A 24,515-nucleotide genomic window follows, 5' to 3' on the forward strand; every position below is an offset into this window, starting at 1 on the left:
GGGTAAAATATCTGGCTAAATGCCTGGGTTCTTTACAGGAGAAGCAAACAAGGGTTGTGGGTCTACTAATTTAGCTTTCCTCTCGTCTTATTTCCTTCCGCCCCTTGACTTCTGACCTTTTATCATACTTCTCATGAACATACGTTTCTTTAGTTTTTAATGGAGGTCTTAGATTTATCAGATTGGGAAGGATAGGGATGAGTAGACCTTTGGTTATCCCTTCTTTCACTGTGATGTAATAAGTAGAAATGTTTATTTGTCTCTGCATAATTTTGAGTAGTTTCAAATGCCAGGATGAGAGGTCTGTTTGATTGCAATGACGATTTTTGGAGGAACAGCAGTAGCAAGTTTATAAACTGCTCCATGATTAGTTCTTCAAGAACTTCGGTTAAGGTTTGCCTTGCAACCATAGAGAGTGAGTTTTTAGTTTTAACCCAATTCAATAGGTGTCTCGCCTGGATTTAATGTTAAGTTAAATAGCTGGTGGCGATAGAAGTTACTAGTTTGTCCTAATCTTTGCAAGAGGGCTTCCTTAATCTCTGAAAAAGAGGCTGTTCCGGGAAGGTTCAGGAGTTGGTTTGATGTCAGAAGTTCAACTTTCAGAAGGGTTCCTAAATAGCAAAGCTTCAAATCATCACTTCATTGAAACTGTGTTGCTAACCGGGGAAGATAACTGGTCAAAATTTAGAAAGAACTTCCCCCTAGTCTTCGCCCTCCTTGTAAGGTTGCAGGATTCCCTGGGGAATACTGTTTTTTACCTGGAATGCTATCAGTTTCTACAGTCACGCTTGCAACTGGTTCTCTGCCTAGATGTGTGGGGATATCCAACCTTGAGAATAAGGTGGTCCCACTGTCTCAAATGGTATGTGGATAAGGGAAGGGTATCAAGGAGGAGTTGATTCTGACAAAACAAGTCCTGATGTTTCAAGGGAATGCTGGTTTTGCCAGAAATTAAATGTTTTATTACTAAGACTCGATCTTTGTTTTCTGCTTGTACAATAATCTTCTCCCCACTGGGTGGAAATACTTTTATTAGATAAACTGTATCCCACTACTGACACCATATTTGAGCCTTGCATGGTATCAAGAGAGACTCGTGAATACGTTTTCAAAACCTTTATTTATTAAAATTTCGGAGTTGGTGTAATACCGAACTGGCCCTAACTCTAAAGAGATGGTTCCAAATGATTTTTCTAACGGCCGTTGATGCCTAAAAGTCCAAAATAATAGTCTGTCTAAACCTATGCTCTCTATATACAAAAATGTGTTAGATGGTGGGGGGCGGGGTGGGATCTTGTCAAAAACAAAGCAGTGGCTTAACAGAAAAATAGGAAAACCAGGGTTGTTTCCGGAATCCTCTTTGCCAGGCATGGTTTTAGGTTCACAAGAATGGGTTTCATCAAACAGGGTTGCTTGCAAGACCTTCACCACAGGGTCCTTGCAGTGATTTCAAGTACCTTCAGTGTCTTTGAGTTCCATGGGGTTCCCATCCCCAAGCATCAACTTATTAAAGTTTCAAACGCCACAAATGAAATGTAACATTTCCTTTTGAAGCTTCTCGGGGTTTCCTTCCCCACGCCTCAATCCTTTCAACACTATAAAGACAATCAATTAAGTCTCCAACTTGGTTGGGCCTCTTAGGGTTCCATTCCCCAAGCTCAGACCCCTTCCAGGTTTCAATACAAAGTCATTATCAAGATGCACTCTACTTTCTTTGGTAGGTCTTTCAGGGATTACTTCCCAAGTTTATGCCCCTGTTTCCAAAGTGAGTATTCAGCTTTTGGTAGGCCTCTCAGGGTTCCTTTACTCAAGCCCAGGCTCCTCTAGTTCCACACACAAGTTGAACTGGTCAGGGTGTACCTTTTACTTATATGCAGTGTTTCTCCCATACCATCATTTCATAGGGCAGAATAAGAGGCTTTTGAAAATGCCAGGCTCTTTGCTTTTCCTAAGCACAACCACTCTGATCCTTTGCCCCTATATTTCTTACTCGCGCTTTCCTTTGTACTTTTTATCTTCATGTACTTCCTGCACCACTTCCATGCATTCCTTTCCTTTTGTCGTGCCCACTTGCACTGTCTTTTTCCTACTGTGCCTCTTGCACACTTCTTTCACTCTTCCGTGCACACCTGCACTTGTTACCTGGTTTCCGGGTCGCTCGCCCACTTATTTTTTATTCTAGACTTCTTTTACTTGTCCCCCGATAATGTATTTTTTTTCTTAGTTCTGTGCCACTAACATGCACTCTCCTTTCTTACTCCATTTCTTAAAACTGTCCTTCTTGCTTTCCGCTTCGTGCCGTTTTACAATTCTTGCCTTTTCCTCACTTTTCCCGCTCCAGCCACCGCACGCTCCAGAGTTTCTCTCTCATGCAAAACTCACCAGGTAGCGCCGGCGAGTGGTCTCTCCAGGATGCTCTGGGCCGAGGTCAGGGTCTCACCACCTGCCCCTCATATACCTTCGGCCTGGCAAACGGCAAAAGGGAATGAGCAATTGCACAGACACCCCCAGCAGGGTCCCAGCTGCCATGCTCTCGCTCTCAGGAGACACGGCTCTCCAGCCACGCTGCAGCCCTCAAACACTGGCAAGTGTTAACATGCTGCTCTCCTCTGGATACTTCTTCCCGCAGTTCACAGCTTTGTGGCTTTTCTGGTCCAGTATGCCACCCCAGCTCACTCATCCATCTGTGTAAGTGAAAAAACCCGTCAAGTGGAGTCGGGTGTAAATGGTCACTATTAAATACCTGACCCTGCCAGACTATTAGTGGTACAACTCAAGTTCTTTCTAGGGTTGGTGTCCCTTGGTTTCCCCAGGTTATTCCTATGGGTAATCTTTACTCATCTTAGCTGCCTCCTCCTCTTCTCAGTAATTGTTGGAAATGGGGAGGGGGCGATGGGGTGAGATGGAAATTGACATTTATATGCAGTATTATTACAAGGTGATTGGTAAAGGATAGGGGGATCTCCCCCTGGCCCTAGTTTGGTAGACAAAACGTGATTATTTTTGTATTAAAATACTCCCTTTCATACCCATTCGGACATGCGACTCCCGGGTCTCTATAACCCTTACTGTTAGGGAGAATTCTCTGTTAAGGCTAATTTCCCCAACCTAGTGAGTCCCCCAGCAGCTTTGCTGTATTTTATTGGGGTTTATTTTTTTCTCTTGCTAAGAGTGAGACTTTTTCTCCCACTCTTAGACATGATTTGAGGTGTTCCTTTGACTTTATGTGTGTTTTGTGGGCTATGGGGTCCTTTACCCCATAGGGCTTCATGTGTTTTTGGTATGTGGGTTACACAGCACCCTCCGTGCAGTAACCCAGGGGTGTCATAATGACCCCCAAACAGACTCCATACCCTGGGACTGACTACTGTCTCCCAGGGCATGTAAAGTCACCAATGGATTTACTAGTCTTAAATTGTGAACAGAACCAGTACAAACCATCATATTGTGGACGTACTGGTCGGGGCAATTCAATTGCCCCCGGGGTCTGTTGTTCGAGGGGGCACTGTCTAGTCCCCCCCGACCGGGTTTTGGCTGGTGGCAGTGGATACTACATTTTATATTCGACCGCGAATATATTCCTATGGGATGTTCCCATTGTTCGAGGCTACCACTTTTTAATATAGCCTCGAACATACCGCCTGTTTATTAAATTAATATAAATTCACCGGTTGGTATTTTTTGCCGAAACTCGGTTCCAAAATGGCATTTGTGTTCTCTTCTGTGACTCCAACCCAAGTCGAGCCCTTTGTTCCACTTTTTGGCGGGCTTCTCCACAGAAGCCTCCAAAAGTGGTGCCACTCTGTCTGGTACCACAGGGGGTGTGGGAGGGGGTTTAGGCACCCTGGACTGAGTTGCCTCAGCAACTGAAGTCGCACTCTGGTGTGATTGGCCCAGTGGTGAGCCACCCGGCTCACCACTTAGCATGTTTGAGTGACAGCTAGGACTGATGAATGGGGGGTTTCTGCATAAAAGCAGGGCTTTGGGGACTGGAACTTCAGACGTCGCCACAGGACCAAAGAATCCGAAGAGGGAGAAGCTGAGCCGACCTGCAACAACACCACCTGTGGAGCCCTGCTGAACCGTCTCCCCACTTTTCCCGACGACAGAGGAGATCTTCAATCCGAAGAGTCTTCTTCCTTTGACTGGTGGGGGATCACCAGTTTGCCCGCCTTTTCGCCTTCCTGGGTCATCTTGTGGCTGCCTTGCCTGTGCCAAGCACCCCAGCAACCGGGATACCACGTTTTCTCCACTACCGCGATAGTACCTTTTAACCGGAGAACTCTGCGGCTGGTTTCTTCCCTGGCAGTGCAACGACCTTTAGCCTTCCTCCACGTCGAGATCATCTCTTCCTCTGGACGACGCCGTGACTTGCACCCGCTGCCAGGAACAACTGCTCCCGCTGGAGGATCCTCTCCACTTTAAAGGTACTGTGTCCGCCTGGCCTCCCTCGCAATGGTCTGTGTGGGGGGACTCTTAAAGCCTCAACTTACCACTTTGGTTGGCCCTAGGCTGGCTAACAACTTTTCTAAACTGAACTGATTCCTTTCTGAACTCTCTGCAAGACTCTCCAAGCCTTTTAAACTTTGTGATCCTGGGCACAGTGGTGTTATACTCTCTCCAAGAGGGGGCCTGGCCTCTGAACTTTTTTGCTCACAAGTAGACTTTGACTTTCCTGCCTTGCTAAGTGCTTCTGAAGGATTGTGTTGTGTGCTGTTCCTAATTTCTGCCTTTTCCCTCCCTTTTTCTTAAACTTATTGGAGTGCCATCTTTAGTTAAGCGCTCACCTCTGTCTGGAAATAAGTGGTAACTAAGACTTGTCTAATAAGGAATAAGGGTTGTACATATGATAATAGTGATTGTGTTTTTGAACTTACTTATAATAATAGTGCTAGAGTATTTCTAAGTGTGTGTTTAAATAAATAATTCTATACTTGATACCAAAGCTCGTGTCAGTGTTAGCTTGTGCTACTGTATTCTGGTACCTATCTTGTATACTCTATATACTGTCTAACTCTTCTTGAGAGATGTCTGGCTGCTCAGCCACAGCTACCAGGTAAATCTGGGTGGTACAGACTGCTACCAATTGGGTTTACTGCCAACACCTGTAGTCTTAAGCCTTTTGCAGTGGTCCCTAAGGGAACTGCGCAGGTTTCTGCCTAACACTTACGATCATCTGTACTGGGAAAAAACAAAAGCGTTGTAAATGAGATGTCGGTCTTACCATGCTTTCCCCTTTCGTCATGGTTGCTCTGGGATAATCTGTTTGTCTCTCTCTTGGGTTAGGGGTAATGGGACCTGCAGAACCCATAAAGGCTTCTGGGATCCCTTAACCAATCGTCCCTTTGGAATACTGCCTCTCTCCTAGAGTATTCGAGGGCAACTCCGTCCTCCCTTACCCAGGTGATCCTCCCTTGCTTGTCCCACCCCAGGGTTGGGATCCAAAAGATATGGCCCTCCCCTGGCCACCTGAATCAGGGATTATCGGGGTCTACATGGGAGTATACCCCTAGGTTTCTCACAATACCCATGATCCTTCACGCACCGACATCCTCAGATGGTTTGTTTGCTGACATGAGGTATTTTTTCCATATATTCCCCTTCTGCTCCTGCATGGGGAGGATGGTTAAGCGCATGTGATTCTAAGCAGATACAAGCTACAGAATGAAGATTACCAGTAAGTAATATTGGTCTTCCTGAGCTTGTACCTCTGCTTAGATTGACATGCTTTGCATAGACTAGCAAGCAGTATTTGAAGGTATGGGTGAGCTGGAGGATGAGTGAATACATTTCTTGACCCAACTGAGGATCTGATTTTGATGGTGCGTCCACAAAATGTTGTGTGAAAGTTTCTAATGAACTCCAAGTAGCTGCCTTGCAAATGGCCTTCAGGGGGACATTTGTGAGGAAAGCTATGGTTGCTCCTGTACTTCTGGTTGAAGGAGCCTGTGGTGTGGTGTAAATGGCAGTGTTTTGCTAGCTGTGGAGTAGCACATTTGGATAGATTTGAATCCACCTGGCTAAAGTTTCCTTGGGGACTGCATCTCCTGGTCTCCCTGTTGCCATGGACACAAATAAATGCTGTTTCTCGTATATCCTCAGTTTTGTCGGGGTAATACATTACAGCCCTACGAACATCCAATGTATGCAAGGCTCTTTCACATTTACTTTTTTGGAAGAAAGCTGATAATTCAATCTATTTGGTTAACATGGAATCTAGATCAGAATTTTGGGGAAAACCTTGGCTGTGCTCCTTACATAACCTTGTGCTTATGTATGGCTACAAATGGCTCAGATACCGATGGGCTTGTAACTCAATTTTCTTTTTCTTTTTTTATTTGTCCTTGGTTTAAACAAAACCTTAAACATTTTAGTAAAATCTTCATATAAACTCAAATATTAGTTTAAAAATGCACATTTAAAATTATTACACTCACATAAGGTAAAGTCGTAGAAGGCGAGATGCTATCCATGCACAGTCTGCAACATATGTTCAATGCATATCAGTGCGTGGCAACTTATTCATTATTACAATTGTACTTTCTGTACAGTGATAACATTTATTAGCATTGCCAGATTGTGACTGAGTGGTATCATTTTTGTGAATTTGCATTCTACAGTATGCCTTCTGCTAAAATTTATACAAAGTCAACTGAAATTTGCAAAAAGTGAAATCTGTGCCCTTGTTTAGTGCGCTAATGCAGAGTGATATATGTCGCATTTGTGATTTATTTTTTTCTTTTTTATACAAGCACATTGCATCACCCTATCATCCTTACTGCCTACTGTTCAGATTATTCGTAAGGCAATTAATGATATGCTAAACAGAATCTTGGCCTTGTCACAATCGGCCAACAGAGTGGCAATTGTCACCATTTCCTTAATTGACACTTTATAAACTATACTTCATAATTGTTTGCCAACACAAAATGACCAGAGACCATGAAATTATTGTTGGCCTCGTAATTATGGTTATCAATTAACGTTGCTAGATCTTCATTTATATGTTTAAGCAACATGGTCAGTGCTAGTATCAGGGAGATATTTTTGCCCCATATTAACCTAATCCATAACCATTCTCTTGATTGATCAGTGTCTCCCATGCTCAATTTGCCAAATGATTTCAATCTGTACTGTTCGAATTTTGGACAGAAAAGCACCAAGTGTTTGAGTTTCCTGATTGACATTCTCAGTGCAGAATCGACATTGACCTGTTTACACTTTCTCAGGTTGTTTTTGCAAATTATGGCTGTGCTCCTGAATTTGGAATTGATTCAGGCGAAATCGGAGGTATAAATCATGGGCTTTATCACATGGGAAACAAGGTCTTATTTTTTCCGTGAATTTTGCATATTCGCTATACATTTTGTAGGTGTTATTGGCCTTAACCATGACAGCCCAATCTAGTTCCAAGTGTTTCTTTTTAATGTACGGCAGGCCGGAGACGAGATCAACTGGACTTGCATTTATGTTTGTTAGTAGGTTTGTCATCCTCATCTCAAACCTCATGATGGATTTAGGGTGACCCTCCTTGCGCATCTTAGCCAGATCCTGGTACATTGAATTACTCGGGGATTCAACATTTTGGCATAACTGTTAAGCTTGCGCCAGTGAAAGTTGGACGACAGTGAGCCTATTCCTAGCCTGTGCCTTATGATGGAGTTGGGTATTGCCAGGGATAGGCCCAAAACCGGTTTACATACTTTTCCCTGTACTCTATCCAGTATCTTATCTATGATCAATAAGCAAAAGTCCAGTCCATACAATATTATGGGTTCGACATTTAATGAATAGAATTCAAGCACTGGCATCAAGAAGTATTTACAGTACTTTCTTATTATTTTCAGCTGTGATGAGAGGACTCATTTTCTGGTTGATGTTCAATTCCCACGTACTCATAGGAGGTGCGGTCAGAAATTGAATATCCAAGATATTTTAGTGTAATGGATCTTCAAATCTGTGTATCTGCAATAGTCCATTTCCTTATTTTGATCCTTTTTCTATTGGCAAAACTAATTATATTTGATTTGGAAGGATTTACTAATAAGTTGCATTTGGAGGCATAGATATCAAATTGAGTTAATTTGTTCTGTCCACCAAACGGGGTCTGGTCAAAAACAATAGGAACATCTGCAAAGCCCATCCAATGAAATCAGAGTGGGCCAAGTTTTATCGCAAATATGTTATGTTGCCATATAGAGTCCAGATCGCAGAGGTACAAATTAAATAATCTAGAGGCTAGATTGCACCCCTGCTTCACCCCCATTAATGTAGGTATGGGCATGGTGAGAGCAACCTCTTGAGTGATTCGAACTTGAAAGTTAGTATTTCGTTGTAACATTACTATTAGGCGAACCAACAAGGACGGCACCCCCATTTTGAGCATTTTGTTCCAGAGTAGATTTCTAATAACTGTCAATTGCAGCAGACATATCCCACAAGGCCATGTAAATGGAACCTGCATTTGGTTGCTTAGAGTTCTCCAATATGTGAGCTAAAATAGTTGCATTAACGGGAATGCCCATGAACGTGCGGAAACCAACTTGGAACCGCGATAGTATGTTATGATACCTGATAAATTGCTCAATTTCTGTCAGAATTAAAATTGAAAAAACCTTAGAGGATGCATCCGTCAGTGCTATAGGACGATAATTCTCTGGCACATTGGGGTCCACTTTTCATAAATAGGAATAATGATAGCACTGAGCCAAGATTCCGGGATTGTGTTTGTTTGAAAAATATGATCAAATTTTATTTTAAGAATATATGCCCAAAAATTTTCGGATGCAAACAGGAATACCATCCGGGCCAGCAGCTTTAGAGATTTTAAAATTTTCAATTGCCCTTTGTACCTATTCAGTCTTCCAAGGGCACTTTGTTAAGGGAGGTAGATTTGGAATATTGAATTCCACATCTCTGTATTTTGAAGGTAACTGGCATTTTTGCAAGATGAACTGGTGTCATTGTGTGGCAGTTATTGATGTATTAAGCACATTTGTAGTTGTATCCGTGGCCACTCTCAGGAGTGTCCAGACATTTGAGTTATTTTTGCATAAATTGATTATTTTTGGATGGTCTACATTATGTAGATGATGTTGGTGCATTTTTAGTTTATTTCTGTATGACTGACACATACGTTTAGTGTTTCAATACTATCAGTTTGAATGAATTTGATGTTTCAAGTCACTAATCTGTTTACTCTTTTCACGTTTGAGACTTGCCACTATCATATTATAAGAGTGAGTGTGGACTCAGAGTTTGTCTTTTTCTATATTTGCAAGTTTGTTCCCATGACATTTTTATTACCTACGCATTCCATGCATCTAAGCATTCCCTATTTGCCCTGCTAGAATTTACATCGCCAGGGCGCATAATCTCCCTACTTCCTTTGTAAGTTAAGTCTCGACAGAGGCAGGGATTCCATTTGACAGAAATAGCATGCCAATCGACTTCTGTCATCACCAGCGATGGTACTATTTGATGTGTACTAAGTAATCTATATGTTTTATGTTATAGCCTTATGATCCCCTAGGTTCAAGTTTTCAACTGTGACCAATTCACAGAATCTACTCATCTTAGACACAAAGAAATTATCAATTTAACTCACATGTTCTTATCGACTCAAAAGCAATAAAGAAAGCTACTTTGTATGACAGCTCCTAAAGTGAGGCTTTGTGCATGAGTTAAAAAGGTGGGCCAATGAGCTGTGAGAGTACTGTGTATAAATCCACACCCTGGAGGAGGCTGAGACAATGGAGGGTAAATACATTGAACGCCTTCCATAAAGGCTTTAACTACCGGTATTCTCCACTGTGATGTTTTTAGTTGTGATGTGGTATAGGCTGCTAAAGTTGTTAAGTGTATCTTAGGTGAATTATCAACAAGACTCGAGTGACAGAATGTCCAACTTGCGGAAGCCCTTGGTCCTATCCAGATAGAATTTCAGAGCGCGTCTGACATCCAAACAGTACAATACCCTTTGAGCATCGTCTTTAGAGTCGACAAAAAGCATAGGTAAGACTATCAACTCGTTTAGATGGAAAGCGGAGGCTACCGTTCAGTAGGAACGTGGGTTGTGTTCTCCGGATCACCTTATCCATGTGGAAAGTAGTATAGGGTTCTGAAGGTACCAGTGCCTGGATCTCACTGAATGCGAGCAGAAGGGAGGCCCGCCATCAGAACTGTTTTAATGGAGACCAGCCTGATGTCTGCAGACACCATTGGCTCAAATGGTTTTTGTGCCGAGGCGCCCAACACTACATTAAGGTCCCACACGGACGATGGGTGGGAAGAGCCTGGCGATGCCTGCTAAATTACGCTTGACCACAGGTTGGAAGAGGAGAAGAACTCTGCCTCTGAATTTCTTTAGGGCCCTATGACTGCGAGATAGGCGTGGCATGTATCCACCTGCACGCCTGAGTGGACAAGGTGTGCAAAGAATGAGAGCGTGTCATCCAATGTGCAAGGGGGGGGGTCTATCTCCTTAGAGTCTGCCCAATGACAGAACCCAGACCATGCTCCTAGCACCCTGAATGATTTCTAGGTTAGCCTGTGATAGACCCAGGTGTTGCAGCGTGACCTGCTCAGGAACCACGCTGCAAGGGATAACTTCTGTGGGGTGGATGACTCCGCCCCCTCTGTTGCGCCTTGAGACGATCTGGGACCAGCGACAGGTGAATGGGAGGCCTGTCAGAGAGGCTGAGAAGCTCCGAGTACCACAGAGCTATCGGAATGATGCTAAGGTGACACCATTCCTTTATCTTGGAGATCACACTGTGGATCAGGAGTGTAGGAGGGCAGGCATACGCGGTCATGCCGCTCCACTGAATCTGGAAGGCGTCGCCCATGGAGCCAGAGCCCTGCTCCTGCCAGGACGCAAACCTCTGGAACTTCTTTGGCTGCTGAGACAACAAGAGATCCACCTGAGGATGCCCCCATCTGCTGAAGATCTCCAGCAGCACCCTGATCGCTCAATTGCCACTCGTAATTGTCCACATCCAGTCTGCTGAGTGTGTCCGCTTCCAGGTTGGACTCCCCGGAAGGTGGATGGCCCTCAGGTAGATGTTCTCCAGGGCCCAGTCCCACATGCTGACTGCTAGGTTACACTGTAGAGAAGACCCTGGCACTACCCTGCCTGACATAGTACATGCTGGTGGAGTAGTCCGCCTGAATGAGAATGACCTTGCCCCCAATGGGCGGAAGGAAAGCTTTGCGAGCTAGCCAGATGGCTCTCAGCTCCAGCCAGTTGAGACTCCTGCTCCTGCAGGGTCCAGACTCTGGACAGTGTGGTTGTCCAAAGTGCCCACCCCAGCCTTCCAGGGAGGAATCCGTAGTAATGGTGACCTGTGGGGCCAGCTGCTGGAAGGGCCTGCCCATCCGCAGGTTGCAGTCCCTGGACCACCATGTGACGTCCGAGTGTAGAGAAGGCGGAATGCCGACCAGCTTCGCTTGGGAGCCCTGCTCCGGATTCCATGTGGCTGCTAAGTGCAGCTACAATCTCCTCATCTTGAGTCTCGTGTAGGGTACGGCCAGTAGGACCACTGCCATGATGCCTAATAAGTGTTGGTACCACCAGGTCGAGGTCACTTCTTGAGTGAGGAAGTGAGTTGTGGCCCTCTTGATGGCCGTGACCCTGTCCTCCGAGGGGAAAACTTTCTAGGAGCTTGTGTCCCATACGATGCTACAGAAAGGTCAGGCTCTGTGTAGGCTATAGCTGGGACTTGAGGTTGACCGAAAACCCCAGCTCATGGAGTGTGCTCATAAGGGTGGAAGAAGTGTGATGCACCGCCTCCGGAGATCTCGCCGTGACGAGCCAGTCATCCAGGTACGGGTAAACATGGTGGCCCTGCGCCCTGAGGAGGGCTGTCACCGCGTTCATGAGCCTGGTGAATACCCTGGGGGCTGAATTGAGGCCGATGAGTAGCACCTTGTATTGGAAATGGCAGCCCATGATCCTGAAATGTAGAAAGGATCGATGCGGCTGCCAAATCGGGACGTGTATACAAGCGTCCTTCAGATCCAGGGAGCACACCCAGTCTCCCCTGCACAATGTCTCCGCAATCAGAGCTGGCATAACCATCTTGAATTTTGAAGAGGGAGGTTGAGGGTGGAAAGGTCCAAAGGTCCAACACAACCCTCAGGCCAGCCTGGTTCTTCTTTTGTATGGCGAAAATTCTGGAATAGAAGCCCAATCCTCGCTGGGAGAATGGTACTTCTTCCACGGCCTGGCTCTCGACAAGCGAACAACCTTCCGCCAACTGAGTTGCTATCCCAATCTGTGGATGTGAGGAGGGAGGAGAGGAAGGGATCGGTCAGCGGTCCCCATGGATACTACAGACAGCATGCAGCAGGGGTCCGCGAACCTCTGACGCCAAAACTGTGCATGAAGGGCAAAGCCTGTCCCCCACTGGAGACACGTGGACCCGAAAGGACACGTTATGCCTGCTTTCCCTCTGAAGCTACTGCGAAGTAGGGGCACTGAAAAAAGCCCTTGCCCATCCCCCTTTGTTGTTTGCGCCAGTGCTGACTCTGAGAATGGTCAGGTGGCCTGGACCTCCGTTCTTGGAAGCCACGGAACCCTCCGAAAGGCGAGCCCCTTGTCGGTGCATTGATGTGACTGGAGTGGCGCCGGTTTGACAGAGTCAGGGGAGCGCATGCTCCCAGGAGCCCAGCGCTCCTCTAAATTAAAAGGGGAATAAGATTTTTCAGGTGAAAAAGGTTCTGTCTCCCGTCCCATGCAGTATGGAGTAAAGGGGATGGGACGTAAAGAGTATAGCTACTATGTACATTCTACACAGACAACATATTAACCATTTGTTATATTTACTGTGACACCACTCTGTAATGTTCACCTTTAAAGACACAAAACAAACAACCTTAGTTAACCTATGAACCCTACAAAACCTGGGTCCAACATGTGTATACTCTAAACAAATCCCTGAAAATGTGATTTGTGTCTATCAGATGGTGGCACTTCTTTATTCCAGCGTTCTATCAAATACACTGATATCTGAAAGGAAAATCTCTCTGTATTCTCACTTCAAGAATCTGTAAGCCAAAAAATGCTCTTCTACCAGGTTAGAGTAAATCCTATCTCGGCCAGTCAAAACACACTGTGTCGACTTGTTTTTAAGCAATCACCACACTGCAAAGAAAGGGCAGGTCAAACATATAACATCTCTCAACAACAAATTCCTGGTAGCCAGAGGACTGCTCCTATGTAGGGGTTTTGGATCCAACGACGATAGGAAGAATGGCTACAGGAGTCCCCCTTTTATCCACGATCTGGGCTGGAATTGCCCAGGCCCAATACAAAGAATCTGCACCAATCAAACTGAGGGGCTGTCCAATCCTGGACAGGCTCTAGCCAACGCATATGCTCAGCACTGGTGTCTTGGATGTGGACAGATCCAGCTAATAACATATGGCCACCTACATGGAGAGTCACTTTGCCAATGAAATCTGGAGCTTTCCACAGGAAAGGGCTTAATCATATATGGAAAATTGGCCACTCCAAAGAAGGAAGAAGGTCAAAGTACAAGAAGGCCAAAGGACAGGCGAAAATCATGTGGCACAGACATTTTAGAATATATGGTACCCTAATTGGCATTATGTGGTAAAATGCAAAAGTACACAAGCCTATCAAAAAGAAAATGCTACAAAAGTATCCGCTGCCACCAGCCCACCCTGGACTCATGCAAGTAACCATGAAGTTCACAGAAAATGTTACAGGGACAAACTTCACATAAGGTGATGCTTTCAAGAAAAATTAAGTAACTTACCTAGGAGAACAGAGTTCTCCTGTATGGATAGCCAAAGGGACTGATTATTGCTCCCAAAACAGATGTGCTAAGCAAGGTAAGTGGACCAAAAAGGCTTCACTTGCCTCGAAACGGAAGGAAAGGATCAGCACAATAGCACAAAGAAGGGTGTCCCATTGATGTCTATGAGGAAAAGCAACAAAAAGAAAAATATTTCCCAACATGCTCCATGAAAAAATTATAGTGCTCCCATAGGCTTTTGCTAAGGCCGCCTAGCTATATCCCTTACTCAGTCTGGTGGCACATAAATATTAAAATTTAAGTCATGCCTGGTTTGGTCATGGTGACTACAAAAAGCGCACAATTATAGAGAGACAGCAATTTATCTCTCAAGGCCCAGCTATGACAGGACTCGTGTATTTGTGCCTCGTCTTAGCGTCTTCACAGCCGCCATGCGGAACATTGGCCAGAATGCTGCCTTTTAATCATCCAGCAGGAATGTTAACACCTTCCTCCCTGTGCATAGGAGCACTCATCATTCGATCTCCTGGGTGGGAACCAGTACTTGAAAGGAGCACTGAAATAAAGCCACACTCGCACTAGTGTGCTGACCACTGGAGTCCTTATGAAGTCAGCAGGAATGGGAAGGGGCGGAGTTAGAGAAGCCAGTAGGGAGAAGTGCACTGAGAGGGGTTCTTGGTTTCTGGAAAGGCTCTCTGCCACTTCCTATCCCCCCTATTTCCTATAGGCAAGGCGCGCACTGTGCGATGTCAGCAGGCAAATGGCCTGTGTTCCAACGGCCTAATTTGGGTTCCTTACAGCAGGCCAGCTTAGTACAATTCCCTGTGACTTTTTATCTTAATAATTGTTAGGGAGATTTATGCACAACCCTCAGGTAAGGGCAGTGCAATCATCTAACCTAACGGTGGAGCAGTGGGCCACCCAAAAGGAAAGACCAGACTCACGACTAGCTGCCAGGCTTAGCCTTAGGAAGGTGGAAGACTGGCAGGGAGTGGAGGTACAATTAGTCCCAAAAGACACCACACACAAGAACATCCCACACTGATATACTGTAAAAATAAACACTTTATTATAAAGTCACAAACTATTTATTCTAAGAGAAAATAAGTACTCTGGTTACACAACACATTGTAGAGCGTAAGTAAAAAAACACCCTTACTCAATCCTTAACCTAAAAGGTAGGCCACCCATACACAAGCTTTCAGATGTAAGTAAATAGAAAGACCCCCTAGACAATATTACACAAATTAATGATGATGGGATTCAGAATCCATCCAAAGGTGCCCAACAGAACGTAGTGCAGGCTTCCCATTAGCTTCTGCATGAAGTGCTATACACATAAGCCTACAACACAGTACAGTACTTCAATGTTGAGCACAGGGGAACACAATGTCCAACACAGCCAGGAGGGCCAACAAAGTCTAGGATATATTTTACATAGGGTCGCTAGGTCCAGAAGGCCATATTAAAAATCAATGAGGGGAAACAGTACCAACACAAAAGGGTTCACTGTATAACCAATAAATGAGTGTAATGTACAGATGTAAAAGTGCCTATGGGGAAGTCTCAGGGCTTGGTGGGGGAAACTCCAGGGACCTTAGGACGACCCTAGGAAAATGTCACAGTACAGAGGAGTACCTTGCAGTGTTACATTTATGAGTTCCTGTGTTGAGGAGAGAGGCCAATAGGAAACAATAGAAAAAATCCAGATCAGTCTGTTGCTTTCCACAGGTACCAAGAAGATCACAATTGACCGTAGGTGACACCAGTGGGGACCCACAAGAAGAGATCCAATGGCGGGTTCAAGACCCAGCAGTCCCAGGAGCAAACGAAGCAGAGCAGGATTCATTATGCAATGCAAAAATGTAGTCCAAGGGGACCTACAGAACCCACCGATAGACCACAGGGGATAGACCACAAGGGCCCCCGAGAGAAAGCATCTGGAATAACCCAACCCAGTCCCAGATGCAAGTACTTACAGTGGTTGCCTCCAGAAATATGGTTCCCAGAAGGAGAAACATGGTAAGTAGCAGCTTCTTTCTAAAGGGCGAAATTAAGGTTCCGCTCACCCAGGGATTGGCACCCTGAGCCAACAGCCCAAACTAAGAACAATCGTCCTTCAGTGGAGTGAAATACCACCATCCAGAAGTGGAATCTGCGACATATGGCTCCAGGACGACAGAGGAACATGCACACGTCAGGCCCCAATGGCACAGCAGGCAAACGTGGTCAGCACACACATCGAAACAACCACTGCAGCAGGACAAAGGTAGTGGCGACCAGAAAAGACCCCGGCAAGCAAATATGGTGGGTTTGGAGAGTCCCACCACTTTTCCAGGTGGCGACAGCAGCAGCTTCCAAAAATCAAGGCAGGTTGCCTCTGCGAAAACGGCAGTAAAACACAGTAAAACTGTCCAGAAAACCTAGGATAGAGGAGCTGGCCCAAGCAGATGGGCAGGAGCAAGAACAGGATGAGGAAATCTCAGGAAGGGCACCCAGCAGCCAAGGATCCAAACTGGAGCTATGCCCAGGCCACTACATCCAGCCAGTACGGCCAGGAGAGGGCCTAAAAATGTTGCTATGGCAGGCAACCTCCAGAATCCTCAAGCAAGTAAGCTGACCTGCTTATCCTCCAAAACTCCAGCACGTCTGAGCTTAGGAACAGAGTTTCCACCATATATTCCTTCACTCACAGGGGCTGGCATCTGCCAGCCCACCAATCTTATTAGGGGATTTAAAACAAAGGTATTGGTAACCAGCCAATCAGGTTGGGCTCGAAACCGCCAAATACTCAGGGCCACCCACAAAAGTAGTGTAATGGCCTCCCCAGGGCCAGGAACTGGTCTAAACTAGTCCAACCCACCTTGGATGTTGCCATTGTGTGCTCACAAAGAGCCCATGTGGCATTAACAGCCATTTTAAGGCATGCCTGTTGGTTTTCCTGCACCTTCAAACTGCTTGCTGCATTTCAAAACATACAGACACAAGCTTGCCTAATTGGAGCCCACTGACTCATCTCAACCAGATTGTGGGATCGACATAGTGAGAGCAACTGACTCAATCATGGATTTGATTGCTGAAAGCCATTGATTCACCCATCAAGAACGTAGACTTGACCCAGTAAAACCATCATCTCGTCACAAACTGGACCACTGCCCCAAACCGTTAAAAGCCACCGTCACGGACACAAAATCAACCCATCAGGGGCTCACACCTTCCAACATACTTTATGCTGACCGAAAGTGGGATTGCACAGACTACAACCTTTTTATGTTGGTTTCACTGAAGGAAAAGCACCTAGAAGCACAGCTCAACTCCTTTGATGCCAAAGACAAAAATAAAGGAACTGTAAAAAGGCTCTGTTCCCCTAGTCTGCATGCTCGGTTTATTTTACAGGTGTGAGTTTTTTGTATTTTGGACCCACTGTACTCTTATCACCTCCAGGAGATATAGCCCGCCCTTGGCACAAGTGACCAAAAAAAGTCTAGGAGGTATATATACCTTTCGGATTTTTCCCATTTTACCTTTATGATTGGGATTACTGCTGGTTTAGTAGTTGTGTTAGGCTGAGTAGGTGGTTTAGCCACTACTCATTCCTGTACTCCTACAGAGCAGTAGTTATAGTACCTTACACACTAGAAGGATCAATGCAGTAGCTTGTACATAAATTCTATTACTAGAATGCCCCCATCGACTCAACAGTTTAAACAATTTGCAATTAATTCATATTCTGGGCCAGCCACTAAATAGTAAATAATGCCTGGCTTGTGAAACACACCATTTCACAATGGAACATGCCATCTGACATTTTTGATAACCCCATTAAATAATTCAAAGAATTTCCAGTGCAACTTGAGTACACACTTCTACTCACCGCCATACAGAAGTAGCCACATCCAGGGCAGCATTGGTGCTTCACCATTCTCCCACGGTGCGCCTCACAGAGTATCAGCTGATGCACTTTATTGGACGGGCGCATCAGTTCATATTTGATCACGCCATTTGTGCACTTGCTCAGCTGAAATCAAGAAAGAAAGGTGTTATTTGTTTGATGGGTAGAAAACATTTTTGTTGGGTCAAACAGTTTTTGTATCCATACTGTTCAACTGTCATGCCAAGTCAAAATCCAGGTACTTGATTAAGGAAATAACTAAGAAGGAAAAGTACTCTTTTGCAAATCTAGTTCTTCAGGGGTAACTTCAGTGAATTCATAAAAACAATGTCTCTGCCTATATGCAATATCACAGAAGACTTCACACTGTAGAGAAAACTCACCTTAACATTATAAAACCAAATAACATTAACATTTGTTAGGGAGAATCTCCTTAAGGACCTATGGTCACAGTGCTTGGGTAGATCCTCCCAACTCAGGTACTGCTAGCGATTCTGACAACCTCAACAGCATCTCTGTTTGGTATTTGTGACTGAGCAGCCATGTCCAACTCTCAGGAGGTGGCGAGGCGTGAGTCACAGGTATTGCGTACACTTCATTAATACCCAATGAGAGAAGTTCCATAAACTATTGAAATAAAATGGATAATCTGTACAGAAAAAAAGGCAGACAAAAACAATACGCTCACCGGGAAGTATATTTGTAAAACACACAATGCCGCGTTGTATCAGTAAGTAAAAACAATTTTCAATTAGAGTGCTTCAAAATCAACCAAATACCACCTAGAAATGGAAAGGCAGTAATATGTATGTAAAGATTGATTTTGTCAAGGCTGGCAAGTTCAACTAGAGACCAAGAAACTAGTAGTGTCAATAGGGGAAGTCTTTGGCACCCAAGAGTTACCTTTGGCCGAACATGGAGCAGTACCCTAAGTTCAGTTGGAAGGAAGCTGTTAAGATGGATTTTCAGGTTCAACACTGTGGTCTGTTTGAGAGGCCACCCTGTTATAGTGAACAGGGAAAACACAGTAATGTCTAGCCAAACACTAACAAAGTAGGTGATTGAGCAGTAAAGCTGGGAGTGGAGAATGGTTTATTGAGACAAACAGAGCACTACAATAATTCAAGTTAAACAGTGAAGTATAAACATGGAACAAGTTAATTACCTGTAACTGTTTTTCTGTTAGGAAAGATATATTTTTTTTAAATTTTATTGGACATTTGTATGGCGCCATAACACAAGTGATACAAGGCGCCACAAGGCAAGAAAAGGAGGGGGCATGCGAAATCAAATGAAAACAACAGCAAGAACAAAAATAAACAGTTATATTGGGCTTGTGACAATCCTACCGTGCAAATGCTTGACAAGGTGATAAGTGTGAGGGGGTGGGGAAGAGAGATAAGTGCAATAGTTGGGAGAACAATGGGGGAGGGCAGGTAAGTGCTATTGAGGCCAGGATGGCAAACTGCCCAGGGAAAGAAGGGAGTGAGGAGGAAAAGTGCATTGGACAGGAGGACTGGGCAGGGATAGTCGGGAAGGACGCCCGGGGGCAAGTGCTGGCAAAGGAAGCTGGCGTGAGGGGGGGTGGTCTGGTCCCTGTATGACTGAGGGGACCATGCCCCAGTCCGAACAGCAGGTGGAGAGCTAAGCAAGAGGGGGAGAGGGAAGTAAGAGGAGAAAAGGAAGGTCTTCAGATGTTTCCGGAACTTAAGAAGATCTGCTCAAGTCTGGGGGCGGTGAGCTGTTCCAGAGGGAGGTGCCAGCCAAAGAGGGATCTACCTCCCACTCTCTGCTTCAAAAAAAACGTTTGATCGGCAGAGAGTTTGAGCCAGAGGATCGAAGGATTCTAGCTGGGAGGCATTTGGAGAGGGAAAGCTGTATGTAGAGAGGTCCCAGGCCCCAGACAGCCTTGTGGATGATGCAACAGGTTTTGAATTTGATCCTTGCAGTCACCAGGAGTTAGTGGAGAGATTTTAGGGCTGGAGAGATGCGGTCCCAGGGCTTGAGGCCAAAGACAAGTCTTGCAGTCCTGTTCTGGATTAGTTGTAGCGGGCAAAGGGTGGAAAGAGGAAGATTTAGAAAGAGGATGTTACAGTAGTCAAGCCTAGAGCGCACCAGTGCTCTGGAGACAGTGACCTGGTGAGGGGAGGTAGATGAAGTTGAAAATTGGACTTCTTGACAAGGTCCGTGAGGTGTGGGGAGAAGGAGAGGGGGAGTAAAAGATGATCTTGAGTTTTTTTTCCCTCACAGGTGGGTGAGGGGAGAGGAGGGGGCGCAAGGAGTCTGCAGCCAGAGAGTTAGGGGGAAACTAGGTGCAGGCGTCCCAATAAGAAGGATCTTTGCCTTGCAGGCATTGAGGCAGAGATCACTGGCGGAGCACCATGCCTGAATATCAGTCAGCTATAAGGTAGGAAGAAGAGGAGGAGGGTAGGGGAAGGCAGCCGGAAAGAGGTGTGTGTCGTCTGCATAACACTGGCAGTGAGGAGAGTAGGTGGTGATCAGGTGGGCCGTAGGTGCCAGGTAGATGTTGAAGAACCATGTTGATAGGGTAGAACCCTGAGGGACGCCGCAGGTAGAGAGTGAAGTGGGGGGAGAGAAAAGGACCCATTTGAACTTGGAAGGGTCTCTTAGAGAGGGAAGCATGCCAGTGTCCTGACCGTGATGCCTACGGTATCACAGAGACGGTTTATGAGGATGGAGTGGTAGACTGTGTCAAAAGCAGACAAGGGATTGAGGAGGGTCAGAACAGAAGGGGAGTTAGAGTCACAATTAGAGCATAGGTCTTCTCCTGAATACCTGAGAACAGTTTCAGTGCCTATGGCTACCCTGAAACCAGACTGATGGTCATAGAGGCAGCCAGCCATTTTGGTGGGTCAGTTGGGGGATGACCAGCTTCTCCATGAGTTTGCCCAAGAAAGGGGTGATAGATATGGGTCGATAGTTTGTCAGGCATGATGGGTAAGGAGACAGCTTTTTAGGAAAGGGTGCACCTTTCCCTCCATTTTCATGGACCCCCAAACATTTTGCTTTTATTTTTTAATCCCGTCCTGCTCTTTCTGCAGTGCAGTGAAGCCTTCAGCTTCAATACACTGACTTTCGCTCATTTGTCATGGGGAAAATGACATGTCCTTCAGGCTGTCAGTACCTACAACCATTGCTTCCATTAGTCTTGTTACTCTGTCACTTGATGGGATACTTAACTCACCGTAATCGTATTTCTGATGCTTGTATCTGCTAGATTCACATGCTATGCATAGGCCAACATCTAGTGGTAGCTGCGGAGTATTACAGTTTTTATTGTCAAAACTCGAAAAGGGACATTGACAGGGCGTGCCAATAATACTATACCTAGTGTGACATCTACTGTACTCCTAGTCCTTCGTGCGTCGCGGTCCCCCAGATTGTTTTGTTTCTGACATGAGGATTATAGCAGATTATAGCAGATGAAGCCAGAAAAAACACCTATGCACCTTCTACTCCACAGGGGACGAAGGGTGGGCGCATGTGAATATAAGCAGATACAAGCATCAGCATTACGGTGAGTAATGTATCCCTTCTGAGGCTTGTGGAATCTGCTTCGATTCCATGCTATGCATAGATTAGCGAGCAGTGTCTGGAGTTTTAGCACCACTTGTCCCACCTGTGAATCTGCTTAAGAATGTGTGTCAATGCAGTAGTGCTGAGTAAAAGTATGGAGAGCTCCATGAGGCTGCTTTGCAAATGGCGTCCAGCGGGACATTTGCAATAAAGGCCAAGGTAGTTCCTGTACGTCTGGTAGAGTGAGCTCTTAGTGTGAAAGGCAGAGTTTCATTTGACAGCGTAGCAGAGCTGTATGCATCTGACTATTCATCTGGAGATGGTGTTTGTTTAAATGTGGTCACCCTCCCAGTCCAGGGCTAGGGAGACAAACAGTTGGTCTGTTTTTCTTAGCGGTTTTGTCTTGTTTACATAGTAAAGGACCACCATCCTTACATCTAGTGTATGGAGTTTCTCAGCTGAACTACAATTTTGAAAGAAAGCTGGTAGTTTGATGGAGGTTAACATGGAACTTCAACATAAACTTGGGTGCAAACTTAGGGTGTATTCGTGGTACCAGCTTGTCTTTGTGGTTAACAAAGAAAGGGTCTTGCAATGACAAAGCTTGTAGTTCACTGACTCTTTATGACTGTGATAGCCACCAGAAAAACAGTCTTATATGCAAGATGTTTAAGGCTAGTCTCAAAGGGGTGGTGGGGGGGTGTGGGATGTCCCATGAGTTTTCCAAGTACTACATTTAGGTCCCACCCTGGAGGTGGGTTTGAAATGGGAGGGTAGAGTGTTTTTACTCCTTCCATGAATGCCTTAATGACCGGGACTTTCCATTAGGATACCTTGCTTTGAGAAGAGGTGTACGTGGATAGAGCTGCCAGGTGAACCTTGATGGAGTTGAATACTAGCTCAGAGTCTTGTAAGTGGAGCATGTAGTGGCGAATGTGTGATACGTACATTCTATCGGGTTTATACACTTTGACTAGCACCAAATTACAAATCTTTTCCATTTGTTAAAATAACAGTGTCTGGTCTGCCTGCCTGCCTCCTTGAGGATGTCCATACACCTTTGAGGTAGTTTTAAATGGCCAAATTCTATGACTTCAGGAGCTAAGCTGCCAAGTTCATAGAATGAGGTTGTGGGAGGTATGGTGTCCCCGCCGTGCTGTGTGATCATGTTGTAGGGGCAGAGGAGTTCCGTTGGATCGCACATCATCAGTTTGCGCAGATGTGGAAACCAAGGTTGTCTTGCCCACATAGGAGCCACTAGCATTAGTGTCACTTGTTCCTGGTGCATTTTGTTCACAACCTTCTCAGTAGCGGGGTCAGGCGAAAAGCGTAGGCAAATTTTCCCTGACCAGTTCATCCACAGGGCGTTCCCCTTGGACCTGTGCTGGGGAAACCTGGATACGAAGCCTGGGCATTGGGTGTTTTGGCTTGTGGCGAACGGTCTAAGGGGGGGGTAACCCCCATACGGAGAAGATATCGTCTAGGATCTGTCGAGTTGCCACTCGTGCTCTTCGGGTAGAGGATCTCTGCTTAATGAGTGCCACAGAATTGAGTTCACATGGAACATGCTGTGATGTTAGGAACATGCCCCGCTTGAGTGCCCACTTCCAAATTTGTTGTGCTAGCCTGCACAGACTTGGTGTGCCCACCCCCTGCTTTTTTATGTAAAACATTGCAGTTGTGCCGTCTGTGAGGACTTGCACTGTCTGCCCTGACAGGCGCACTTGGAAAGCTTGCAGTGCTTTGAGAACTGCTAGCAGTTCCAGAAGGTTTATGTGGTTTTGGGCTGTGATCTCTGTCCACAGGCCATGCGCTGTGTGGTGAAGGTAATGGGCTCCCCACCCGGTGAGTGATGTGTCTGTTGTGACAACCGCTTGCACTGTAGGGTTGTGAATAGGTTTTCCCTTTCACCACTTTCAACAGGTTCTCCTTTGTCCACCAGCATAGTGCTTGAAAAAGGGTTAGAGGAACAACTGCTAGATCGTCCCACTTGCCTTAGATCACAGTTTTGCTAACCACTCTAGCATTGTAAGCATTCGCAGCCGTGCATGGGGAACCATGTATATGCAGGATGCCATCATCCCTAGCATGCACATTGCTTTGCGTACGGTTATTAGGCGACCGGCTAGATACTGAGAAATTTGCAGCAATATGTTTTGTACTCTTTCGTTAGATGAAGACTAGACCCCCCTCTTCTGTTTTTATGCCAGCCTCTAAGGACTGTTTAGTGTTGCTTGGAACAAGACTTGATATTTTCTCGTTGATTGAGGATCCCAATTGGAACAGTAGATTGATTGTTCTCTGGGTGTTTTTCTTGCAAATTTGGGGGGATTCCCCTGTTATCAGACAGTCAATCAGATAAGGGTACACAGGATTGATTCCCTGCGTAGACACTGTGCCACTACCGCTAGTACCTTGGTAAATACCCTTGTAGCACCTTGAATTGGTAGTGATGGTTCGCTATTTTGAAACGCAAGAAACTTCTGTGCGCTTGGAACATTGAAATATGAAAGCATGCATCTTTCATATCCAAGGTTGCCATGTAGTCCACTTGTTTTAGAAGTGGGATCCCCTCCTGTAGTGTTGTCATGTGGAATGTTTGTGGCTTGACATAGCTGTTTGCAGGGCGCAGGCCTAAGGCCTAGGATAGGGCACATTGATAGGTCTTTTTTCGGCACAAGGAAGAACACTGAATAAATACCCTTGTTAACCTGGTTTGTTGGACGATTTTTATGGCGTCCTTTAGAAGCAGCGCCTTCACCTCTTCCAACAGGATCCATTGTTTTTCCTAGGTCGTCTGCCTTTGTCTTGGCGGGTGGTTGGTTGGCATTAGGATCAGTTCTATGCAAAATCCCCCTGCCATGGTGGAAAGTACCCACTTGTCCAGTGCGAAATACGATGACCTACTCGAGTGGCATGGGAGGGAACTTGTAGGGAGTGGTCATTGCTTTCGGGGGTGGAGCCCCTTCTTGAGGAGGAGGATCTGCCCCTATGAGGGATCACAGGATGAACCTTGGTCACCTTGATGGCAATTTGAGGCCTGTTGGGAGTTTTGTCATCTGAAACTGCATGTGAGAGGCCCCTCTCTGCCCAAAGGGTTTGTTGGTGAGCTGCCATGGGGATTTGAGGGTCTCATTCTTTTTTGCACTCTCAAACAAACAAAGCTTTGGGTTCAGTGGGCATGTTTAGGAGGGTTGTCTGGTCTTCTAGTTTGAAGCCTGATTGGCGTAGCCATGTGTGGCATTTAATTAGTGTGCCTTCTGCCATGATTCTCCCCGCATTGTCCACTGTGTCCAAGTTATTTT

At 45.6% G+C, this 24,515-nt stretch overlaps 1 protein-coding gene across 14 annotated transcripts in view; it reads right to left on the reverse strand.

Moving 5' to 3' along the window:
- EHMT1 (euchromatic histone lysine methyltransferase 1) overlaps positions 1–24,515 on the reverse strand; it is a 2,375,011-nt gene that overhangs the window by 1,072,383 nt on the left and 1,278,113 nt on the right. For all 14 annotated transcript variants that reach the window (XM_069609714.1, XM_069609713.1, XM_069609712.1 and 11 more), the window contains one exon: positions 17,656–17,799. In XM_069609714.1, coding sequence (XP_069465815.1) covers positions 17,656–17,799 — 144 coding nt within the window. The remainder of the gene's footprint in view (positions 1–17,655; positions 17,800–24,515) is intronic.

The sequence above is a fragment of the Ambystoma mexicanum genome, chromosome 8 (assembly GCF_040938575.1).
Source record: "Ambystoma mexicanum isolate Mex_15411 chromosome 8, UKY_AmexF1_1, whole genome shotgun sequence".
NCBI lineage: Eukaryota > Metazoa > Chordata > Amphibia > Caudata > Ambystomatidae > Ambystoma > Ambystoma mexicanum.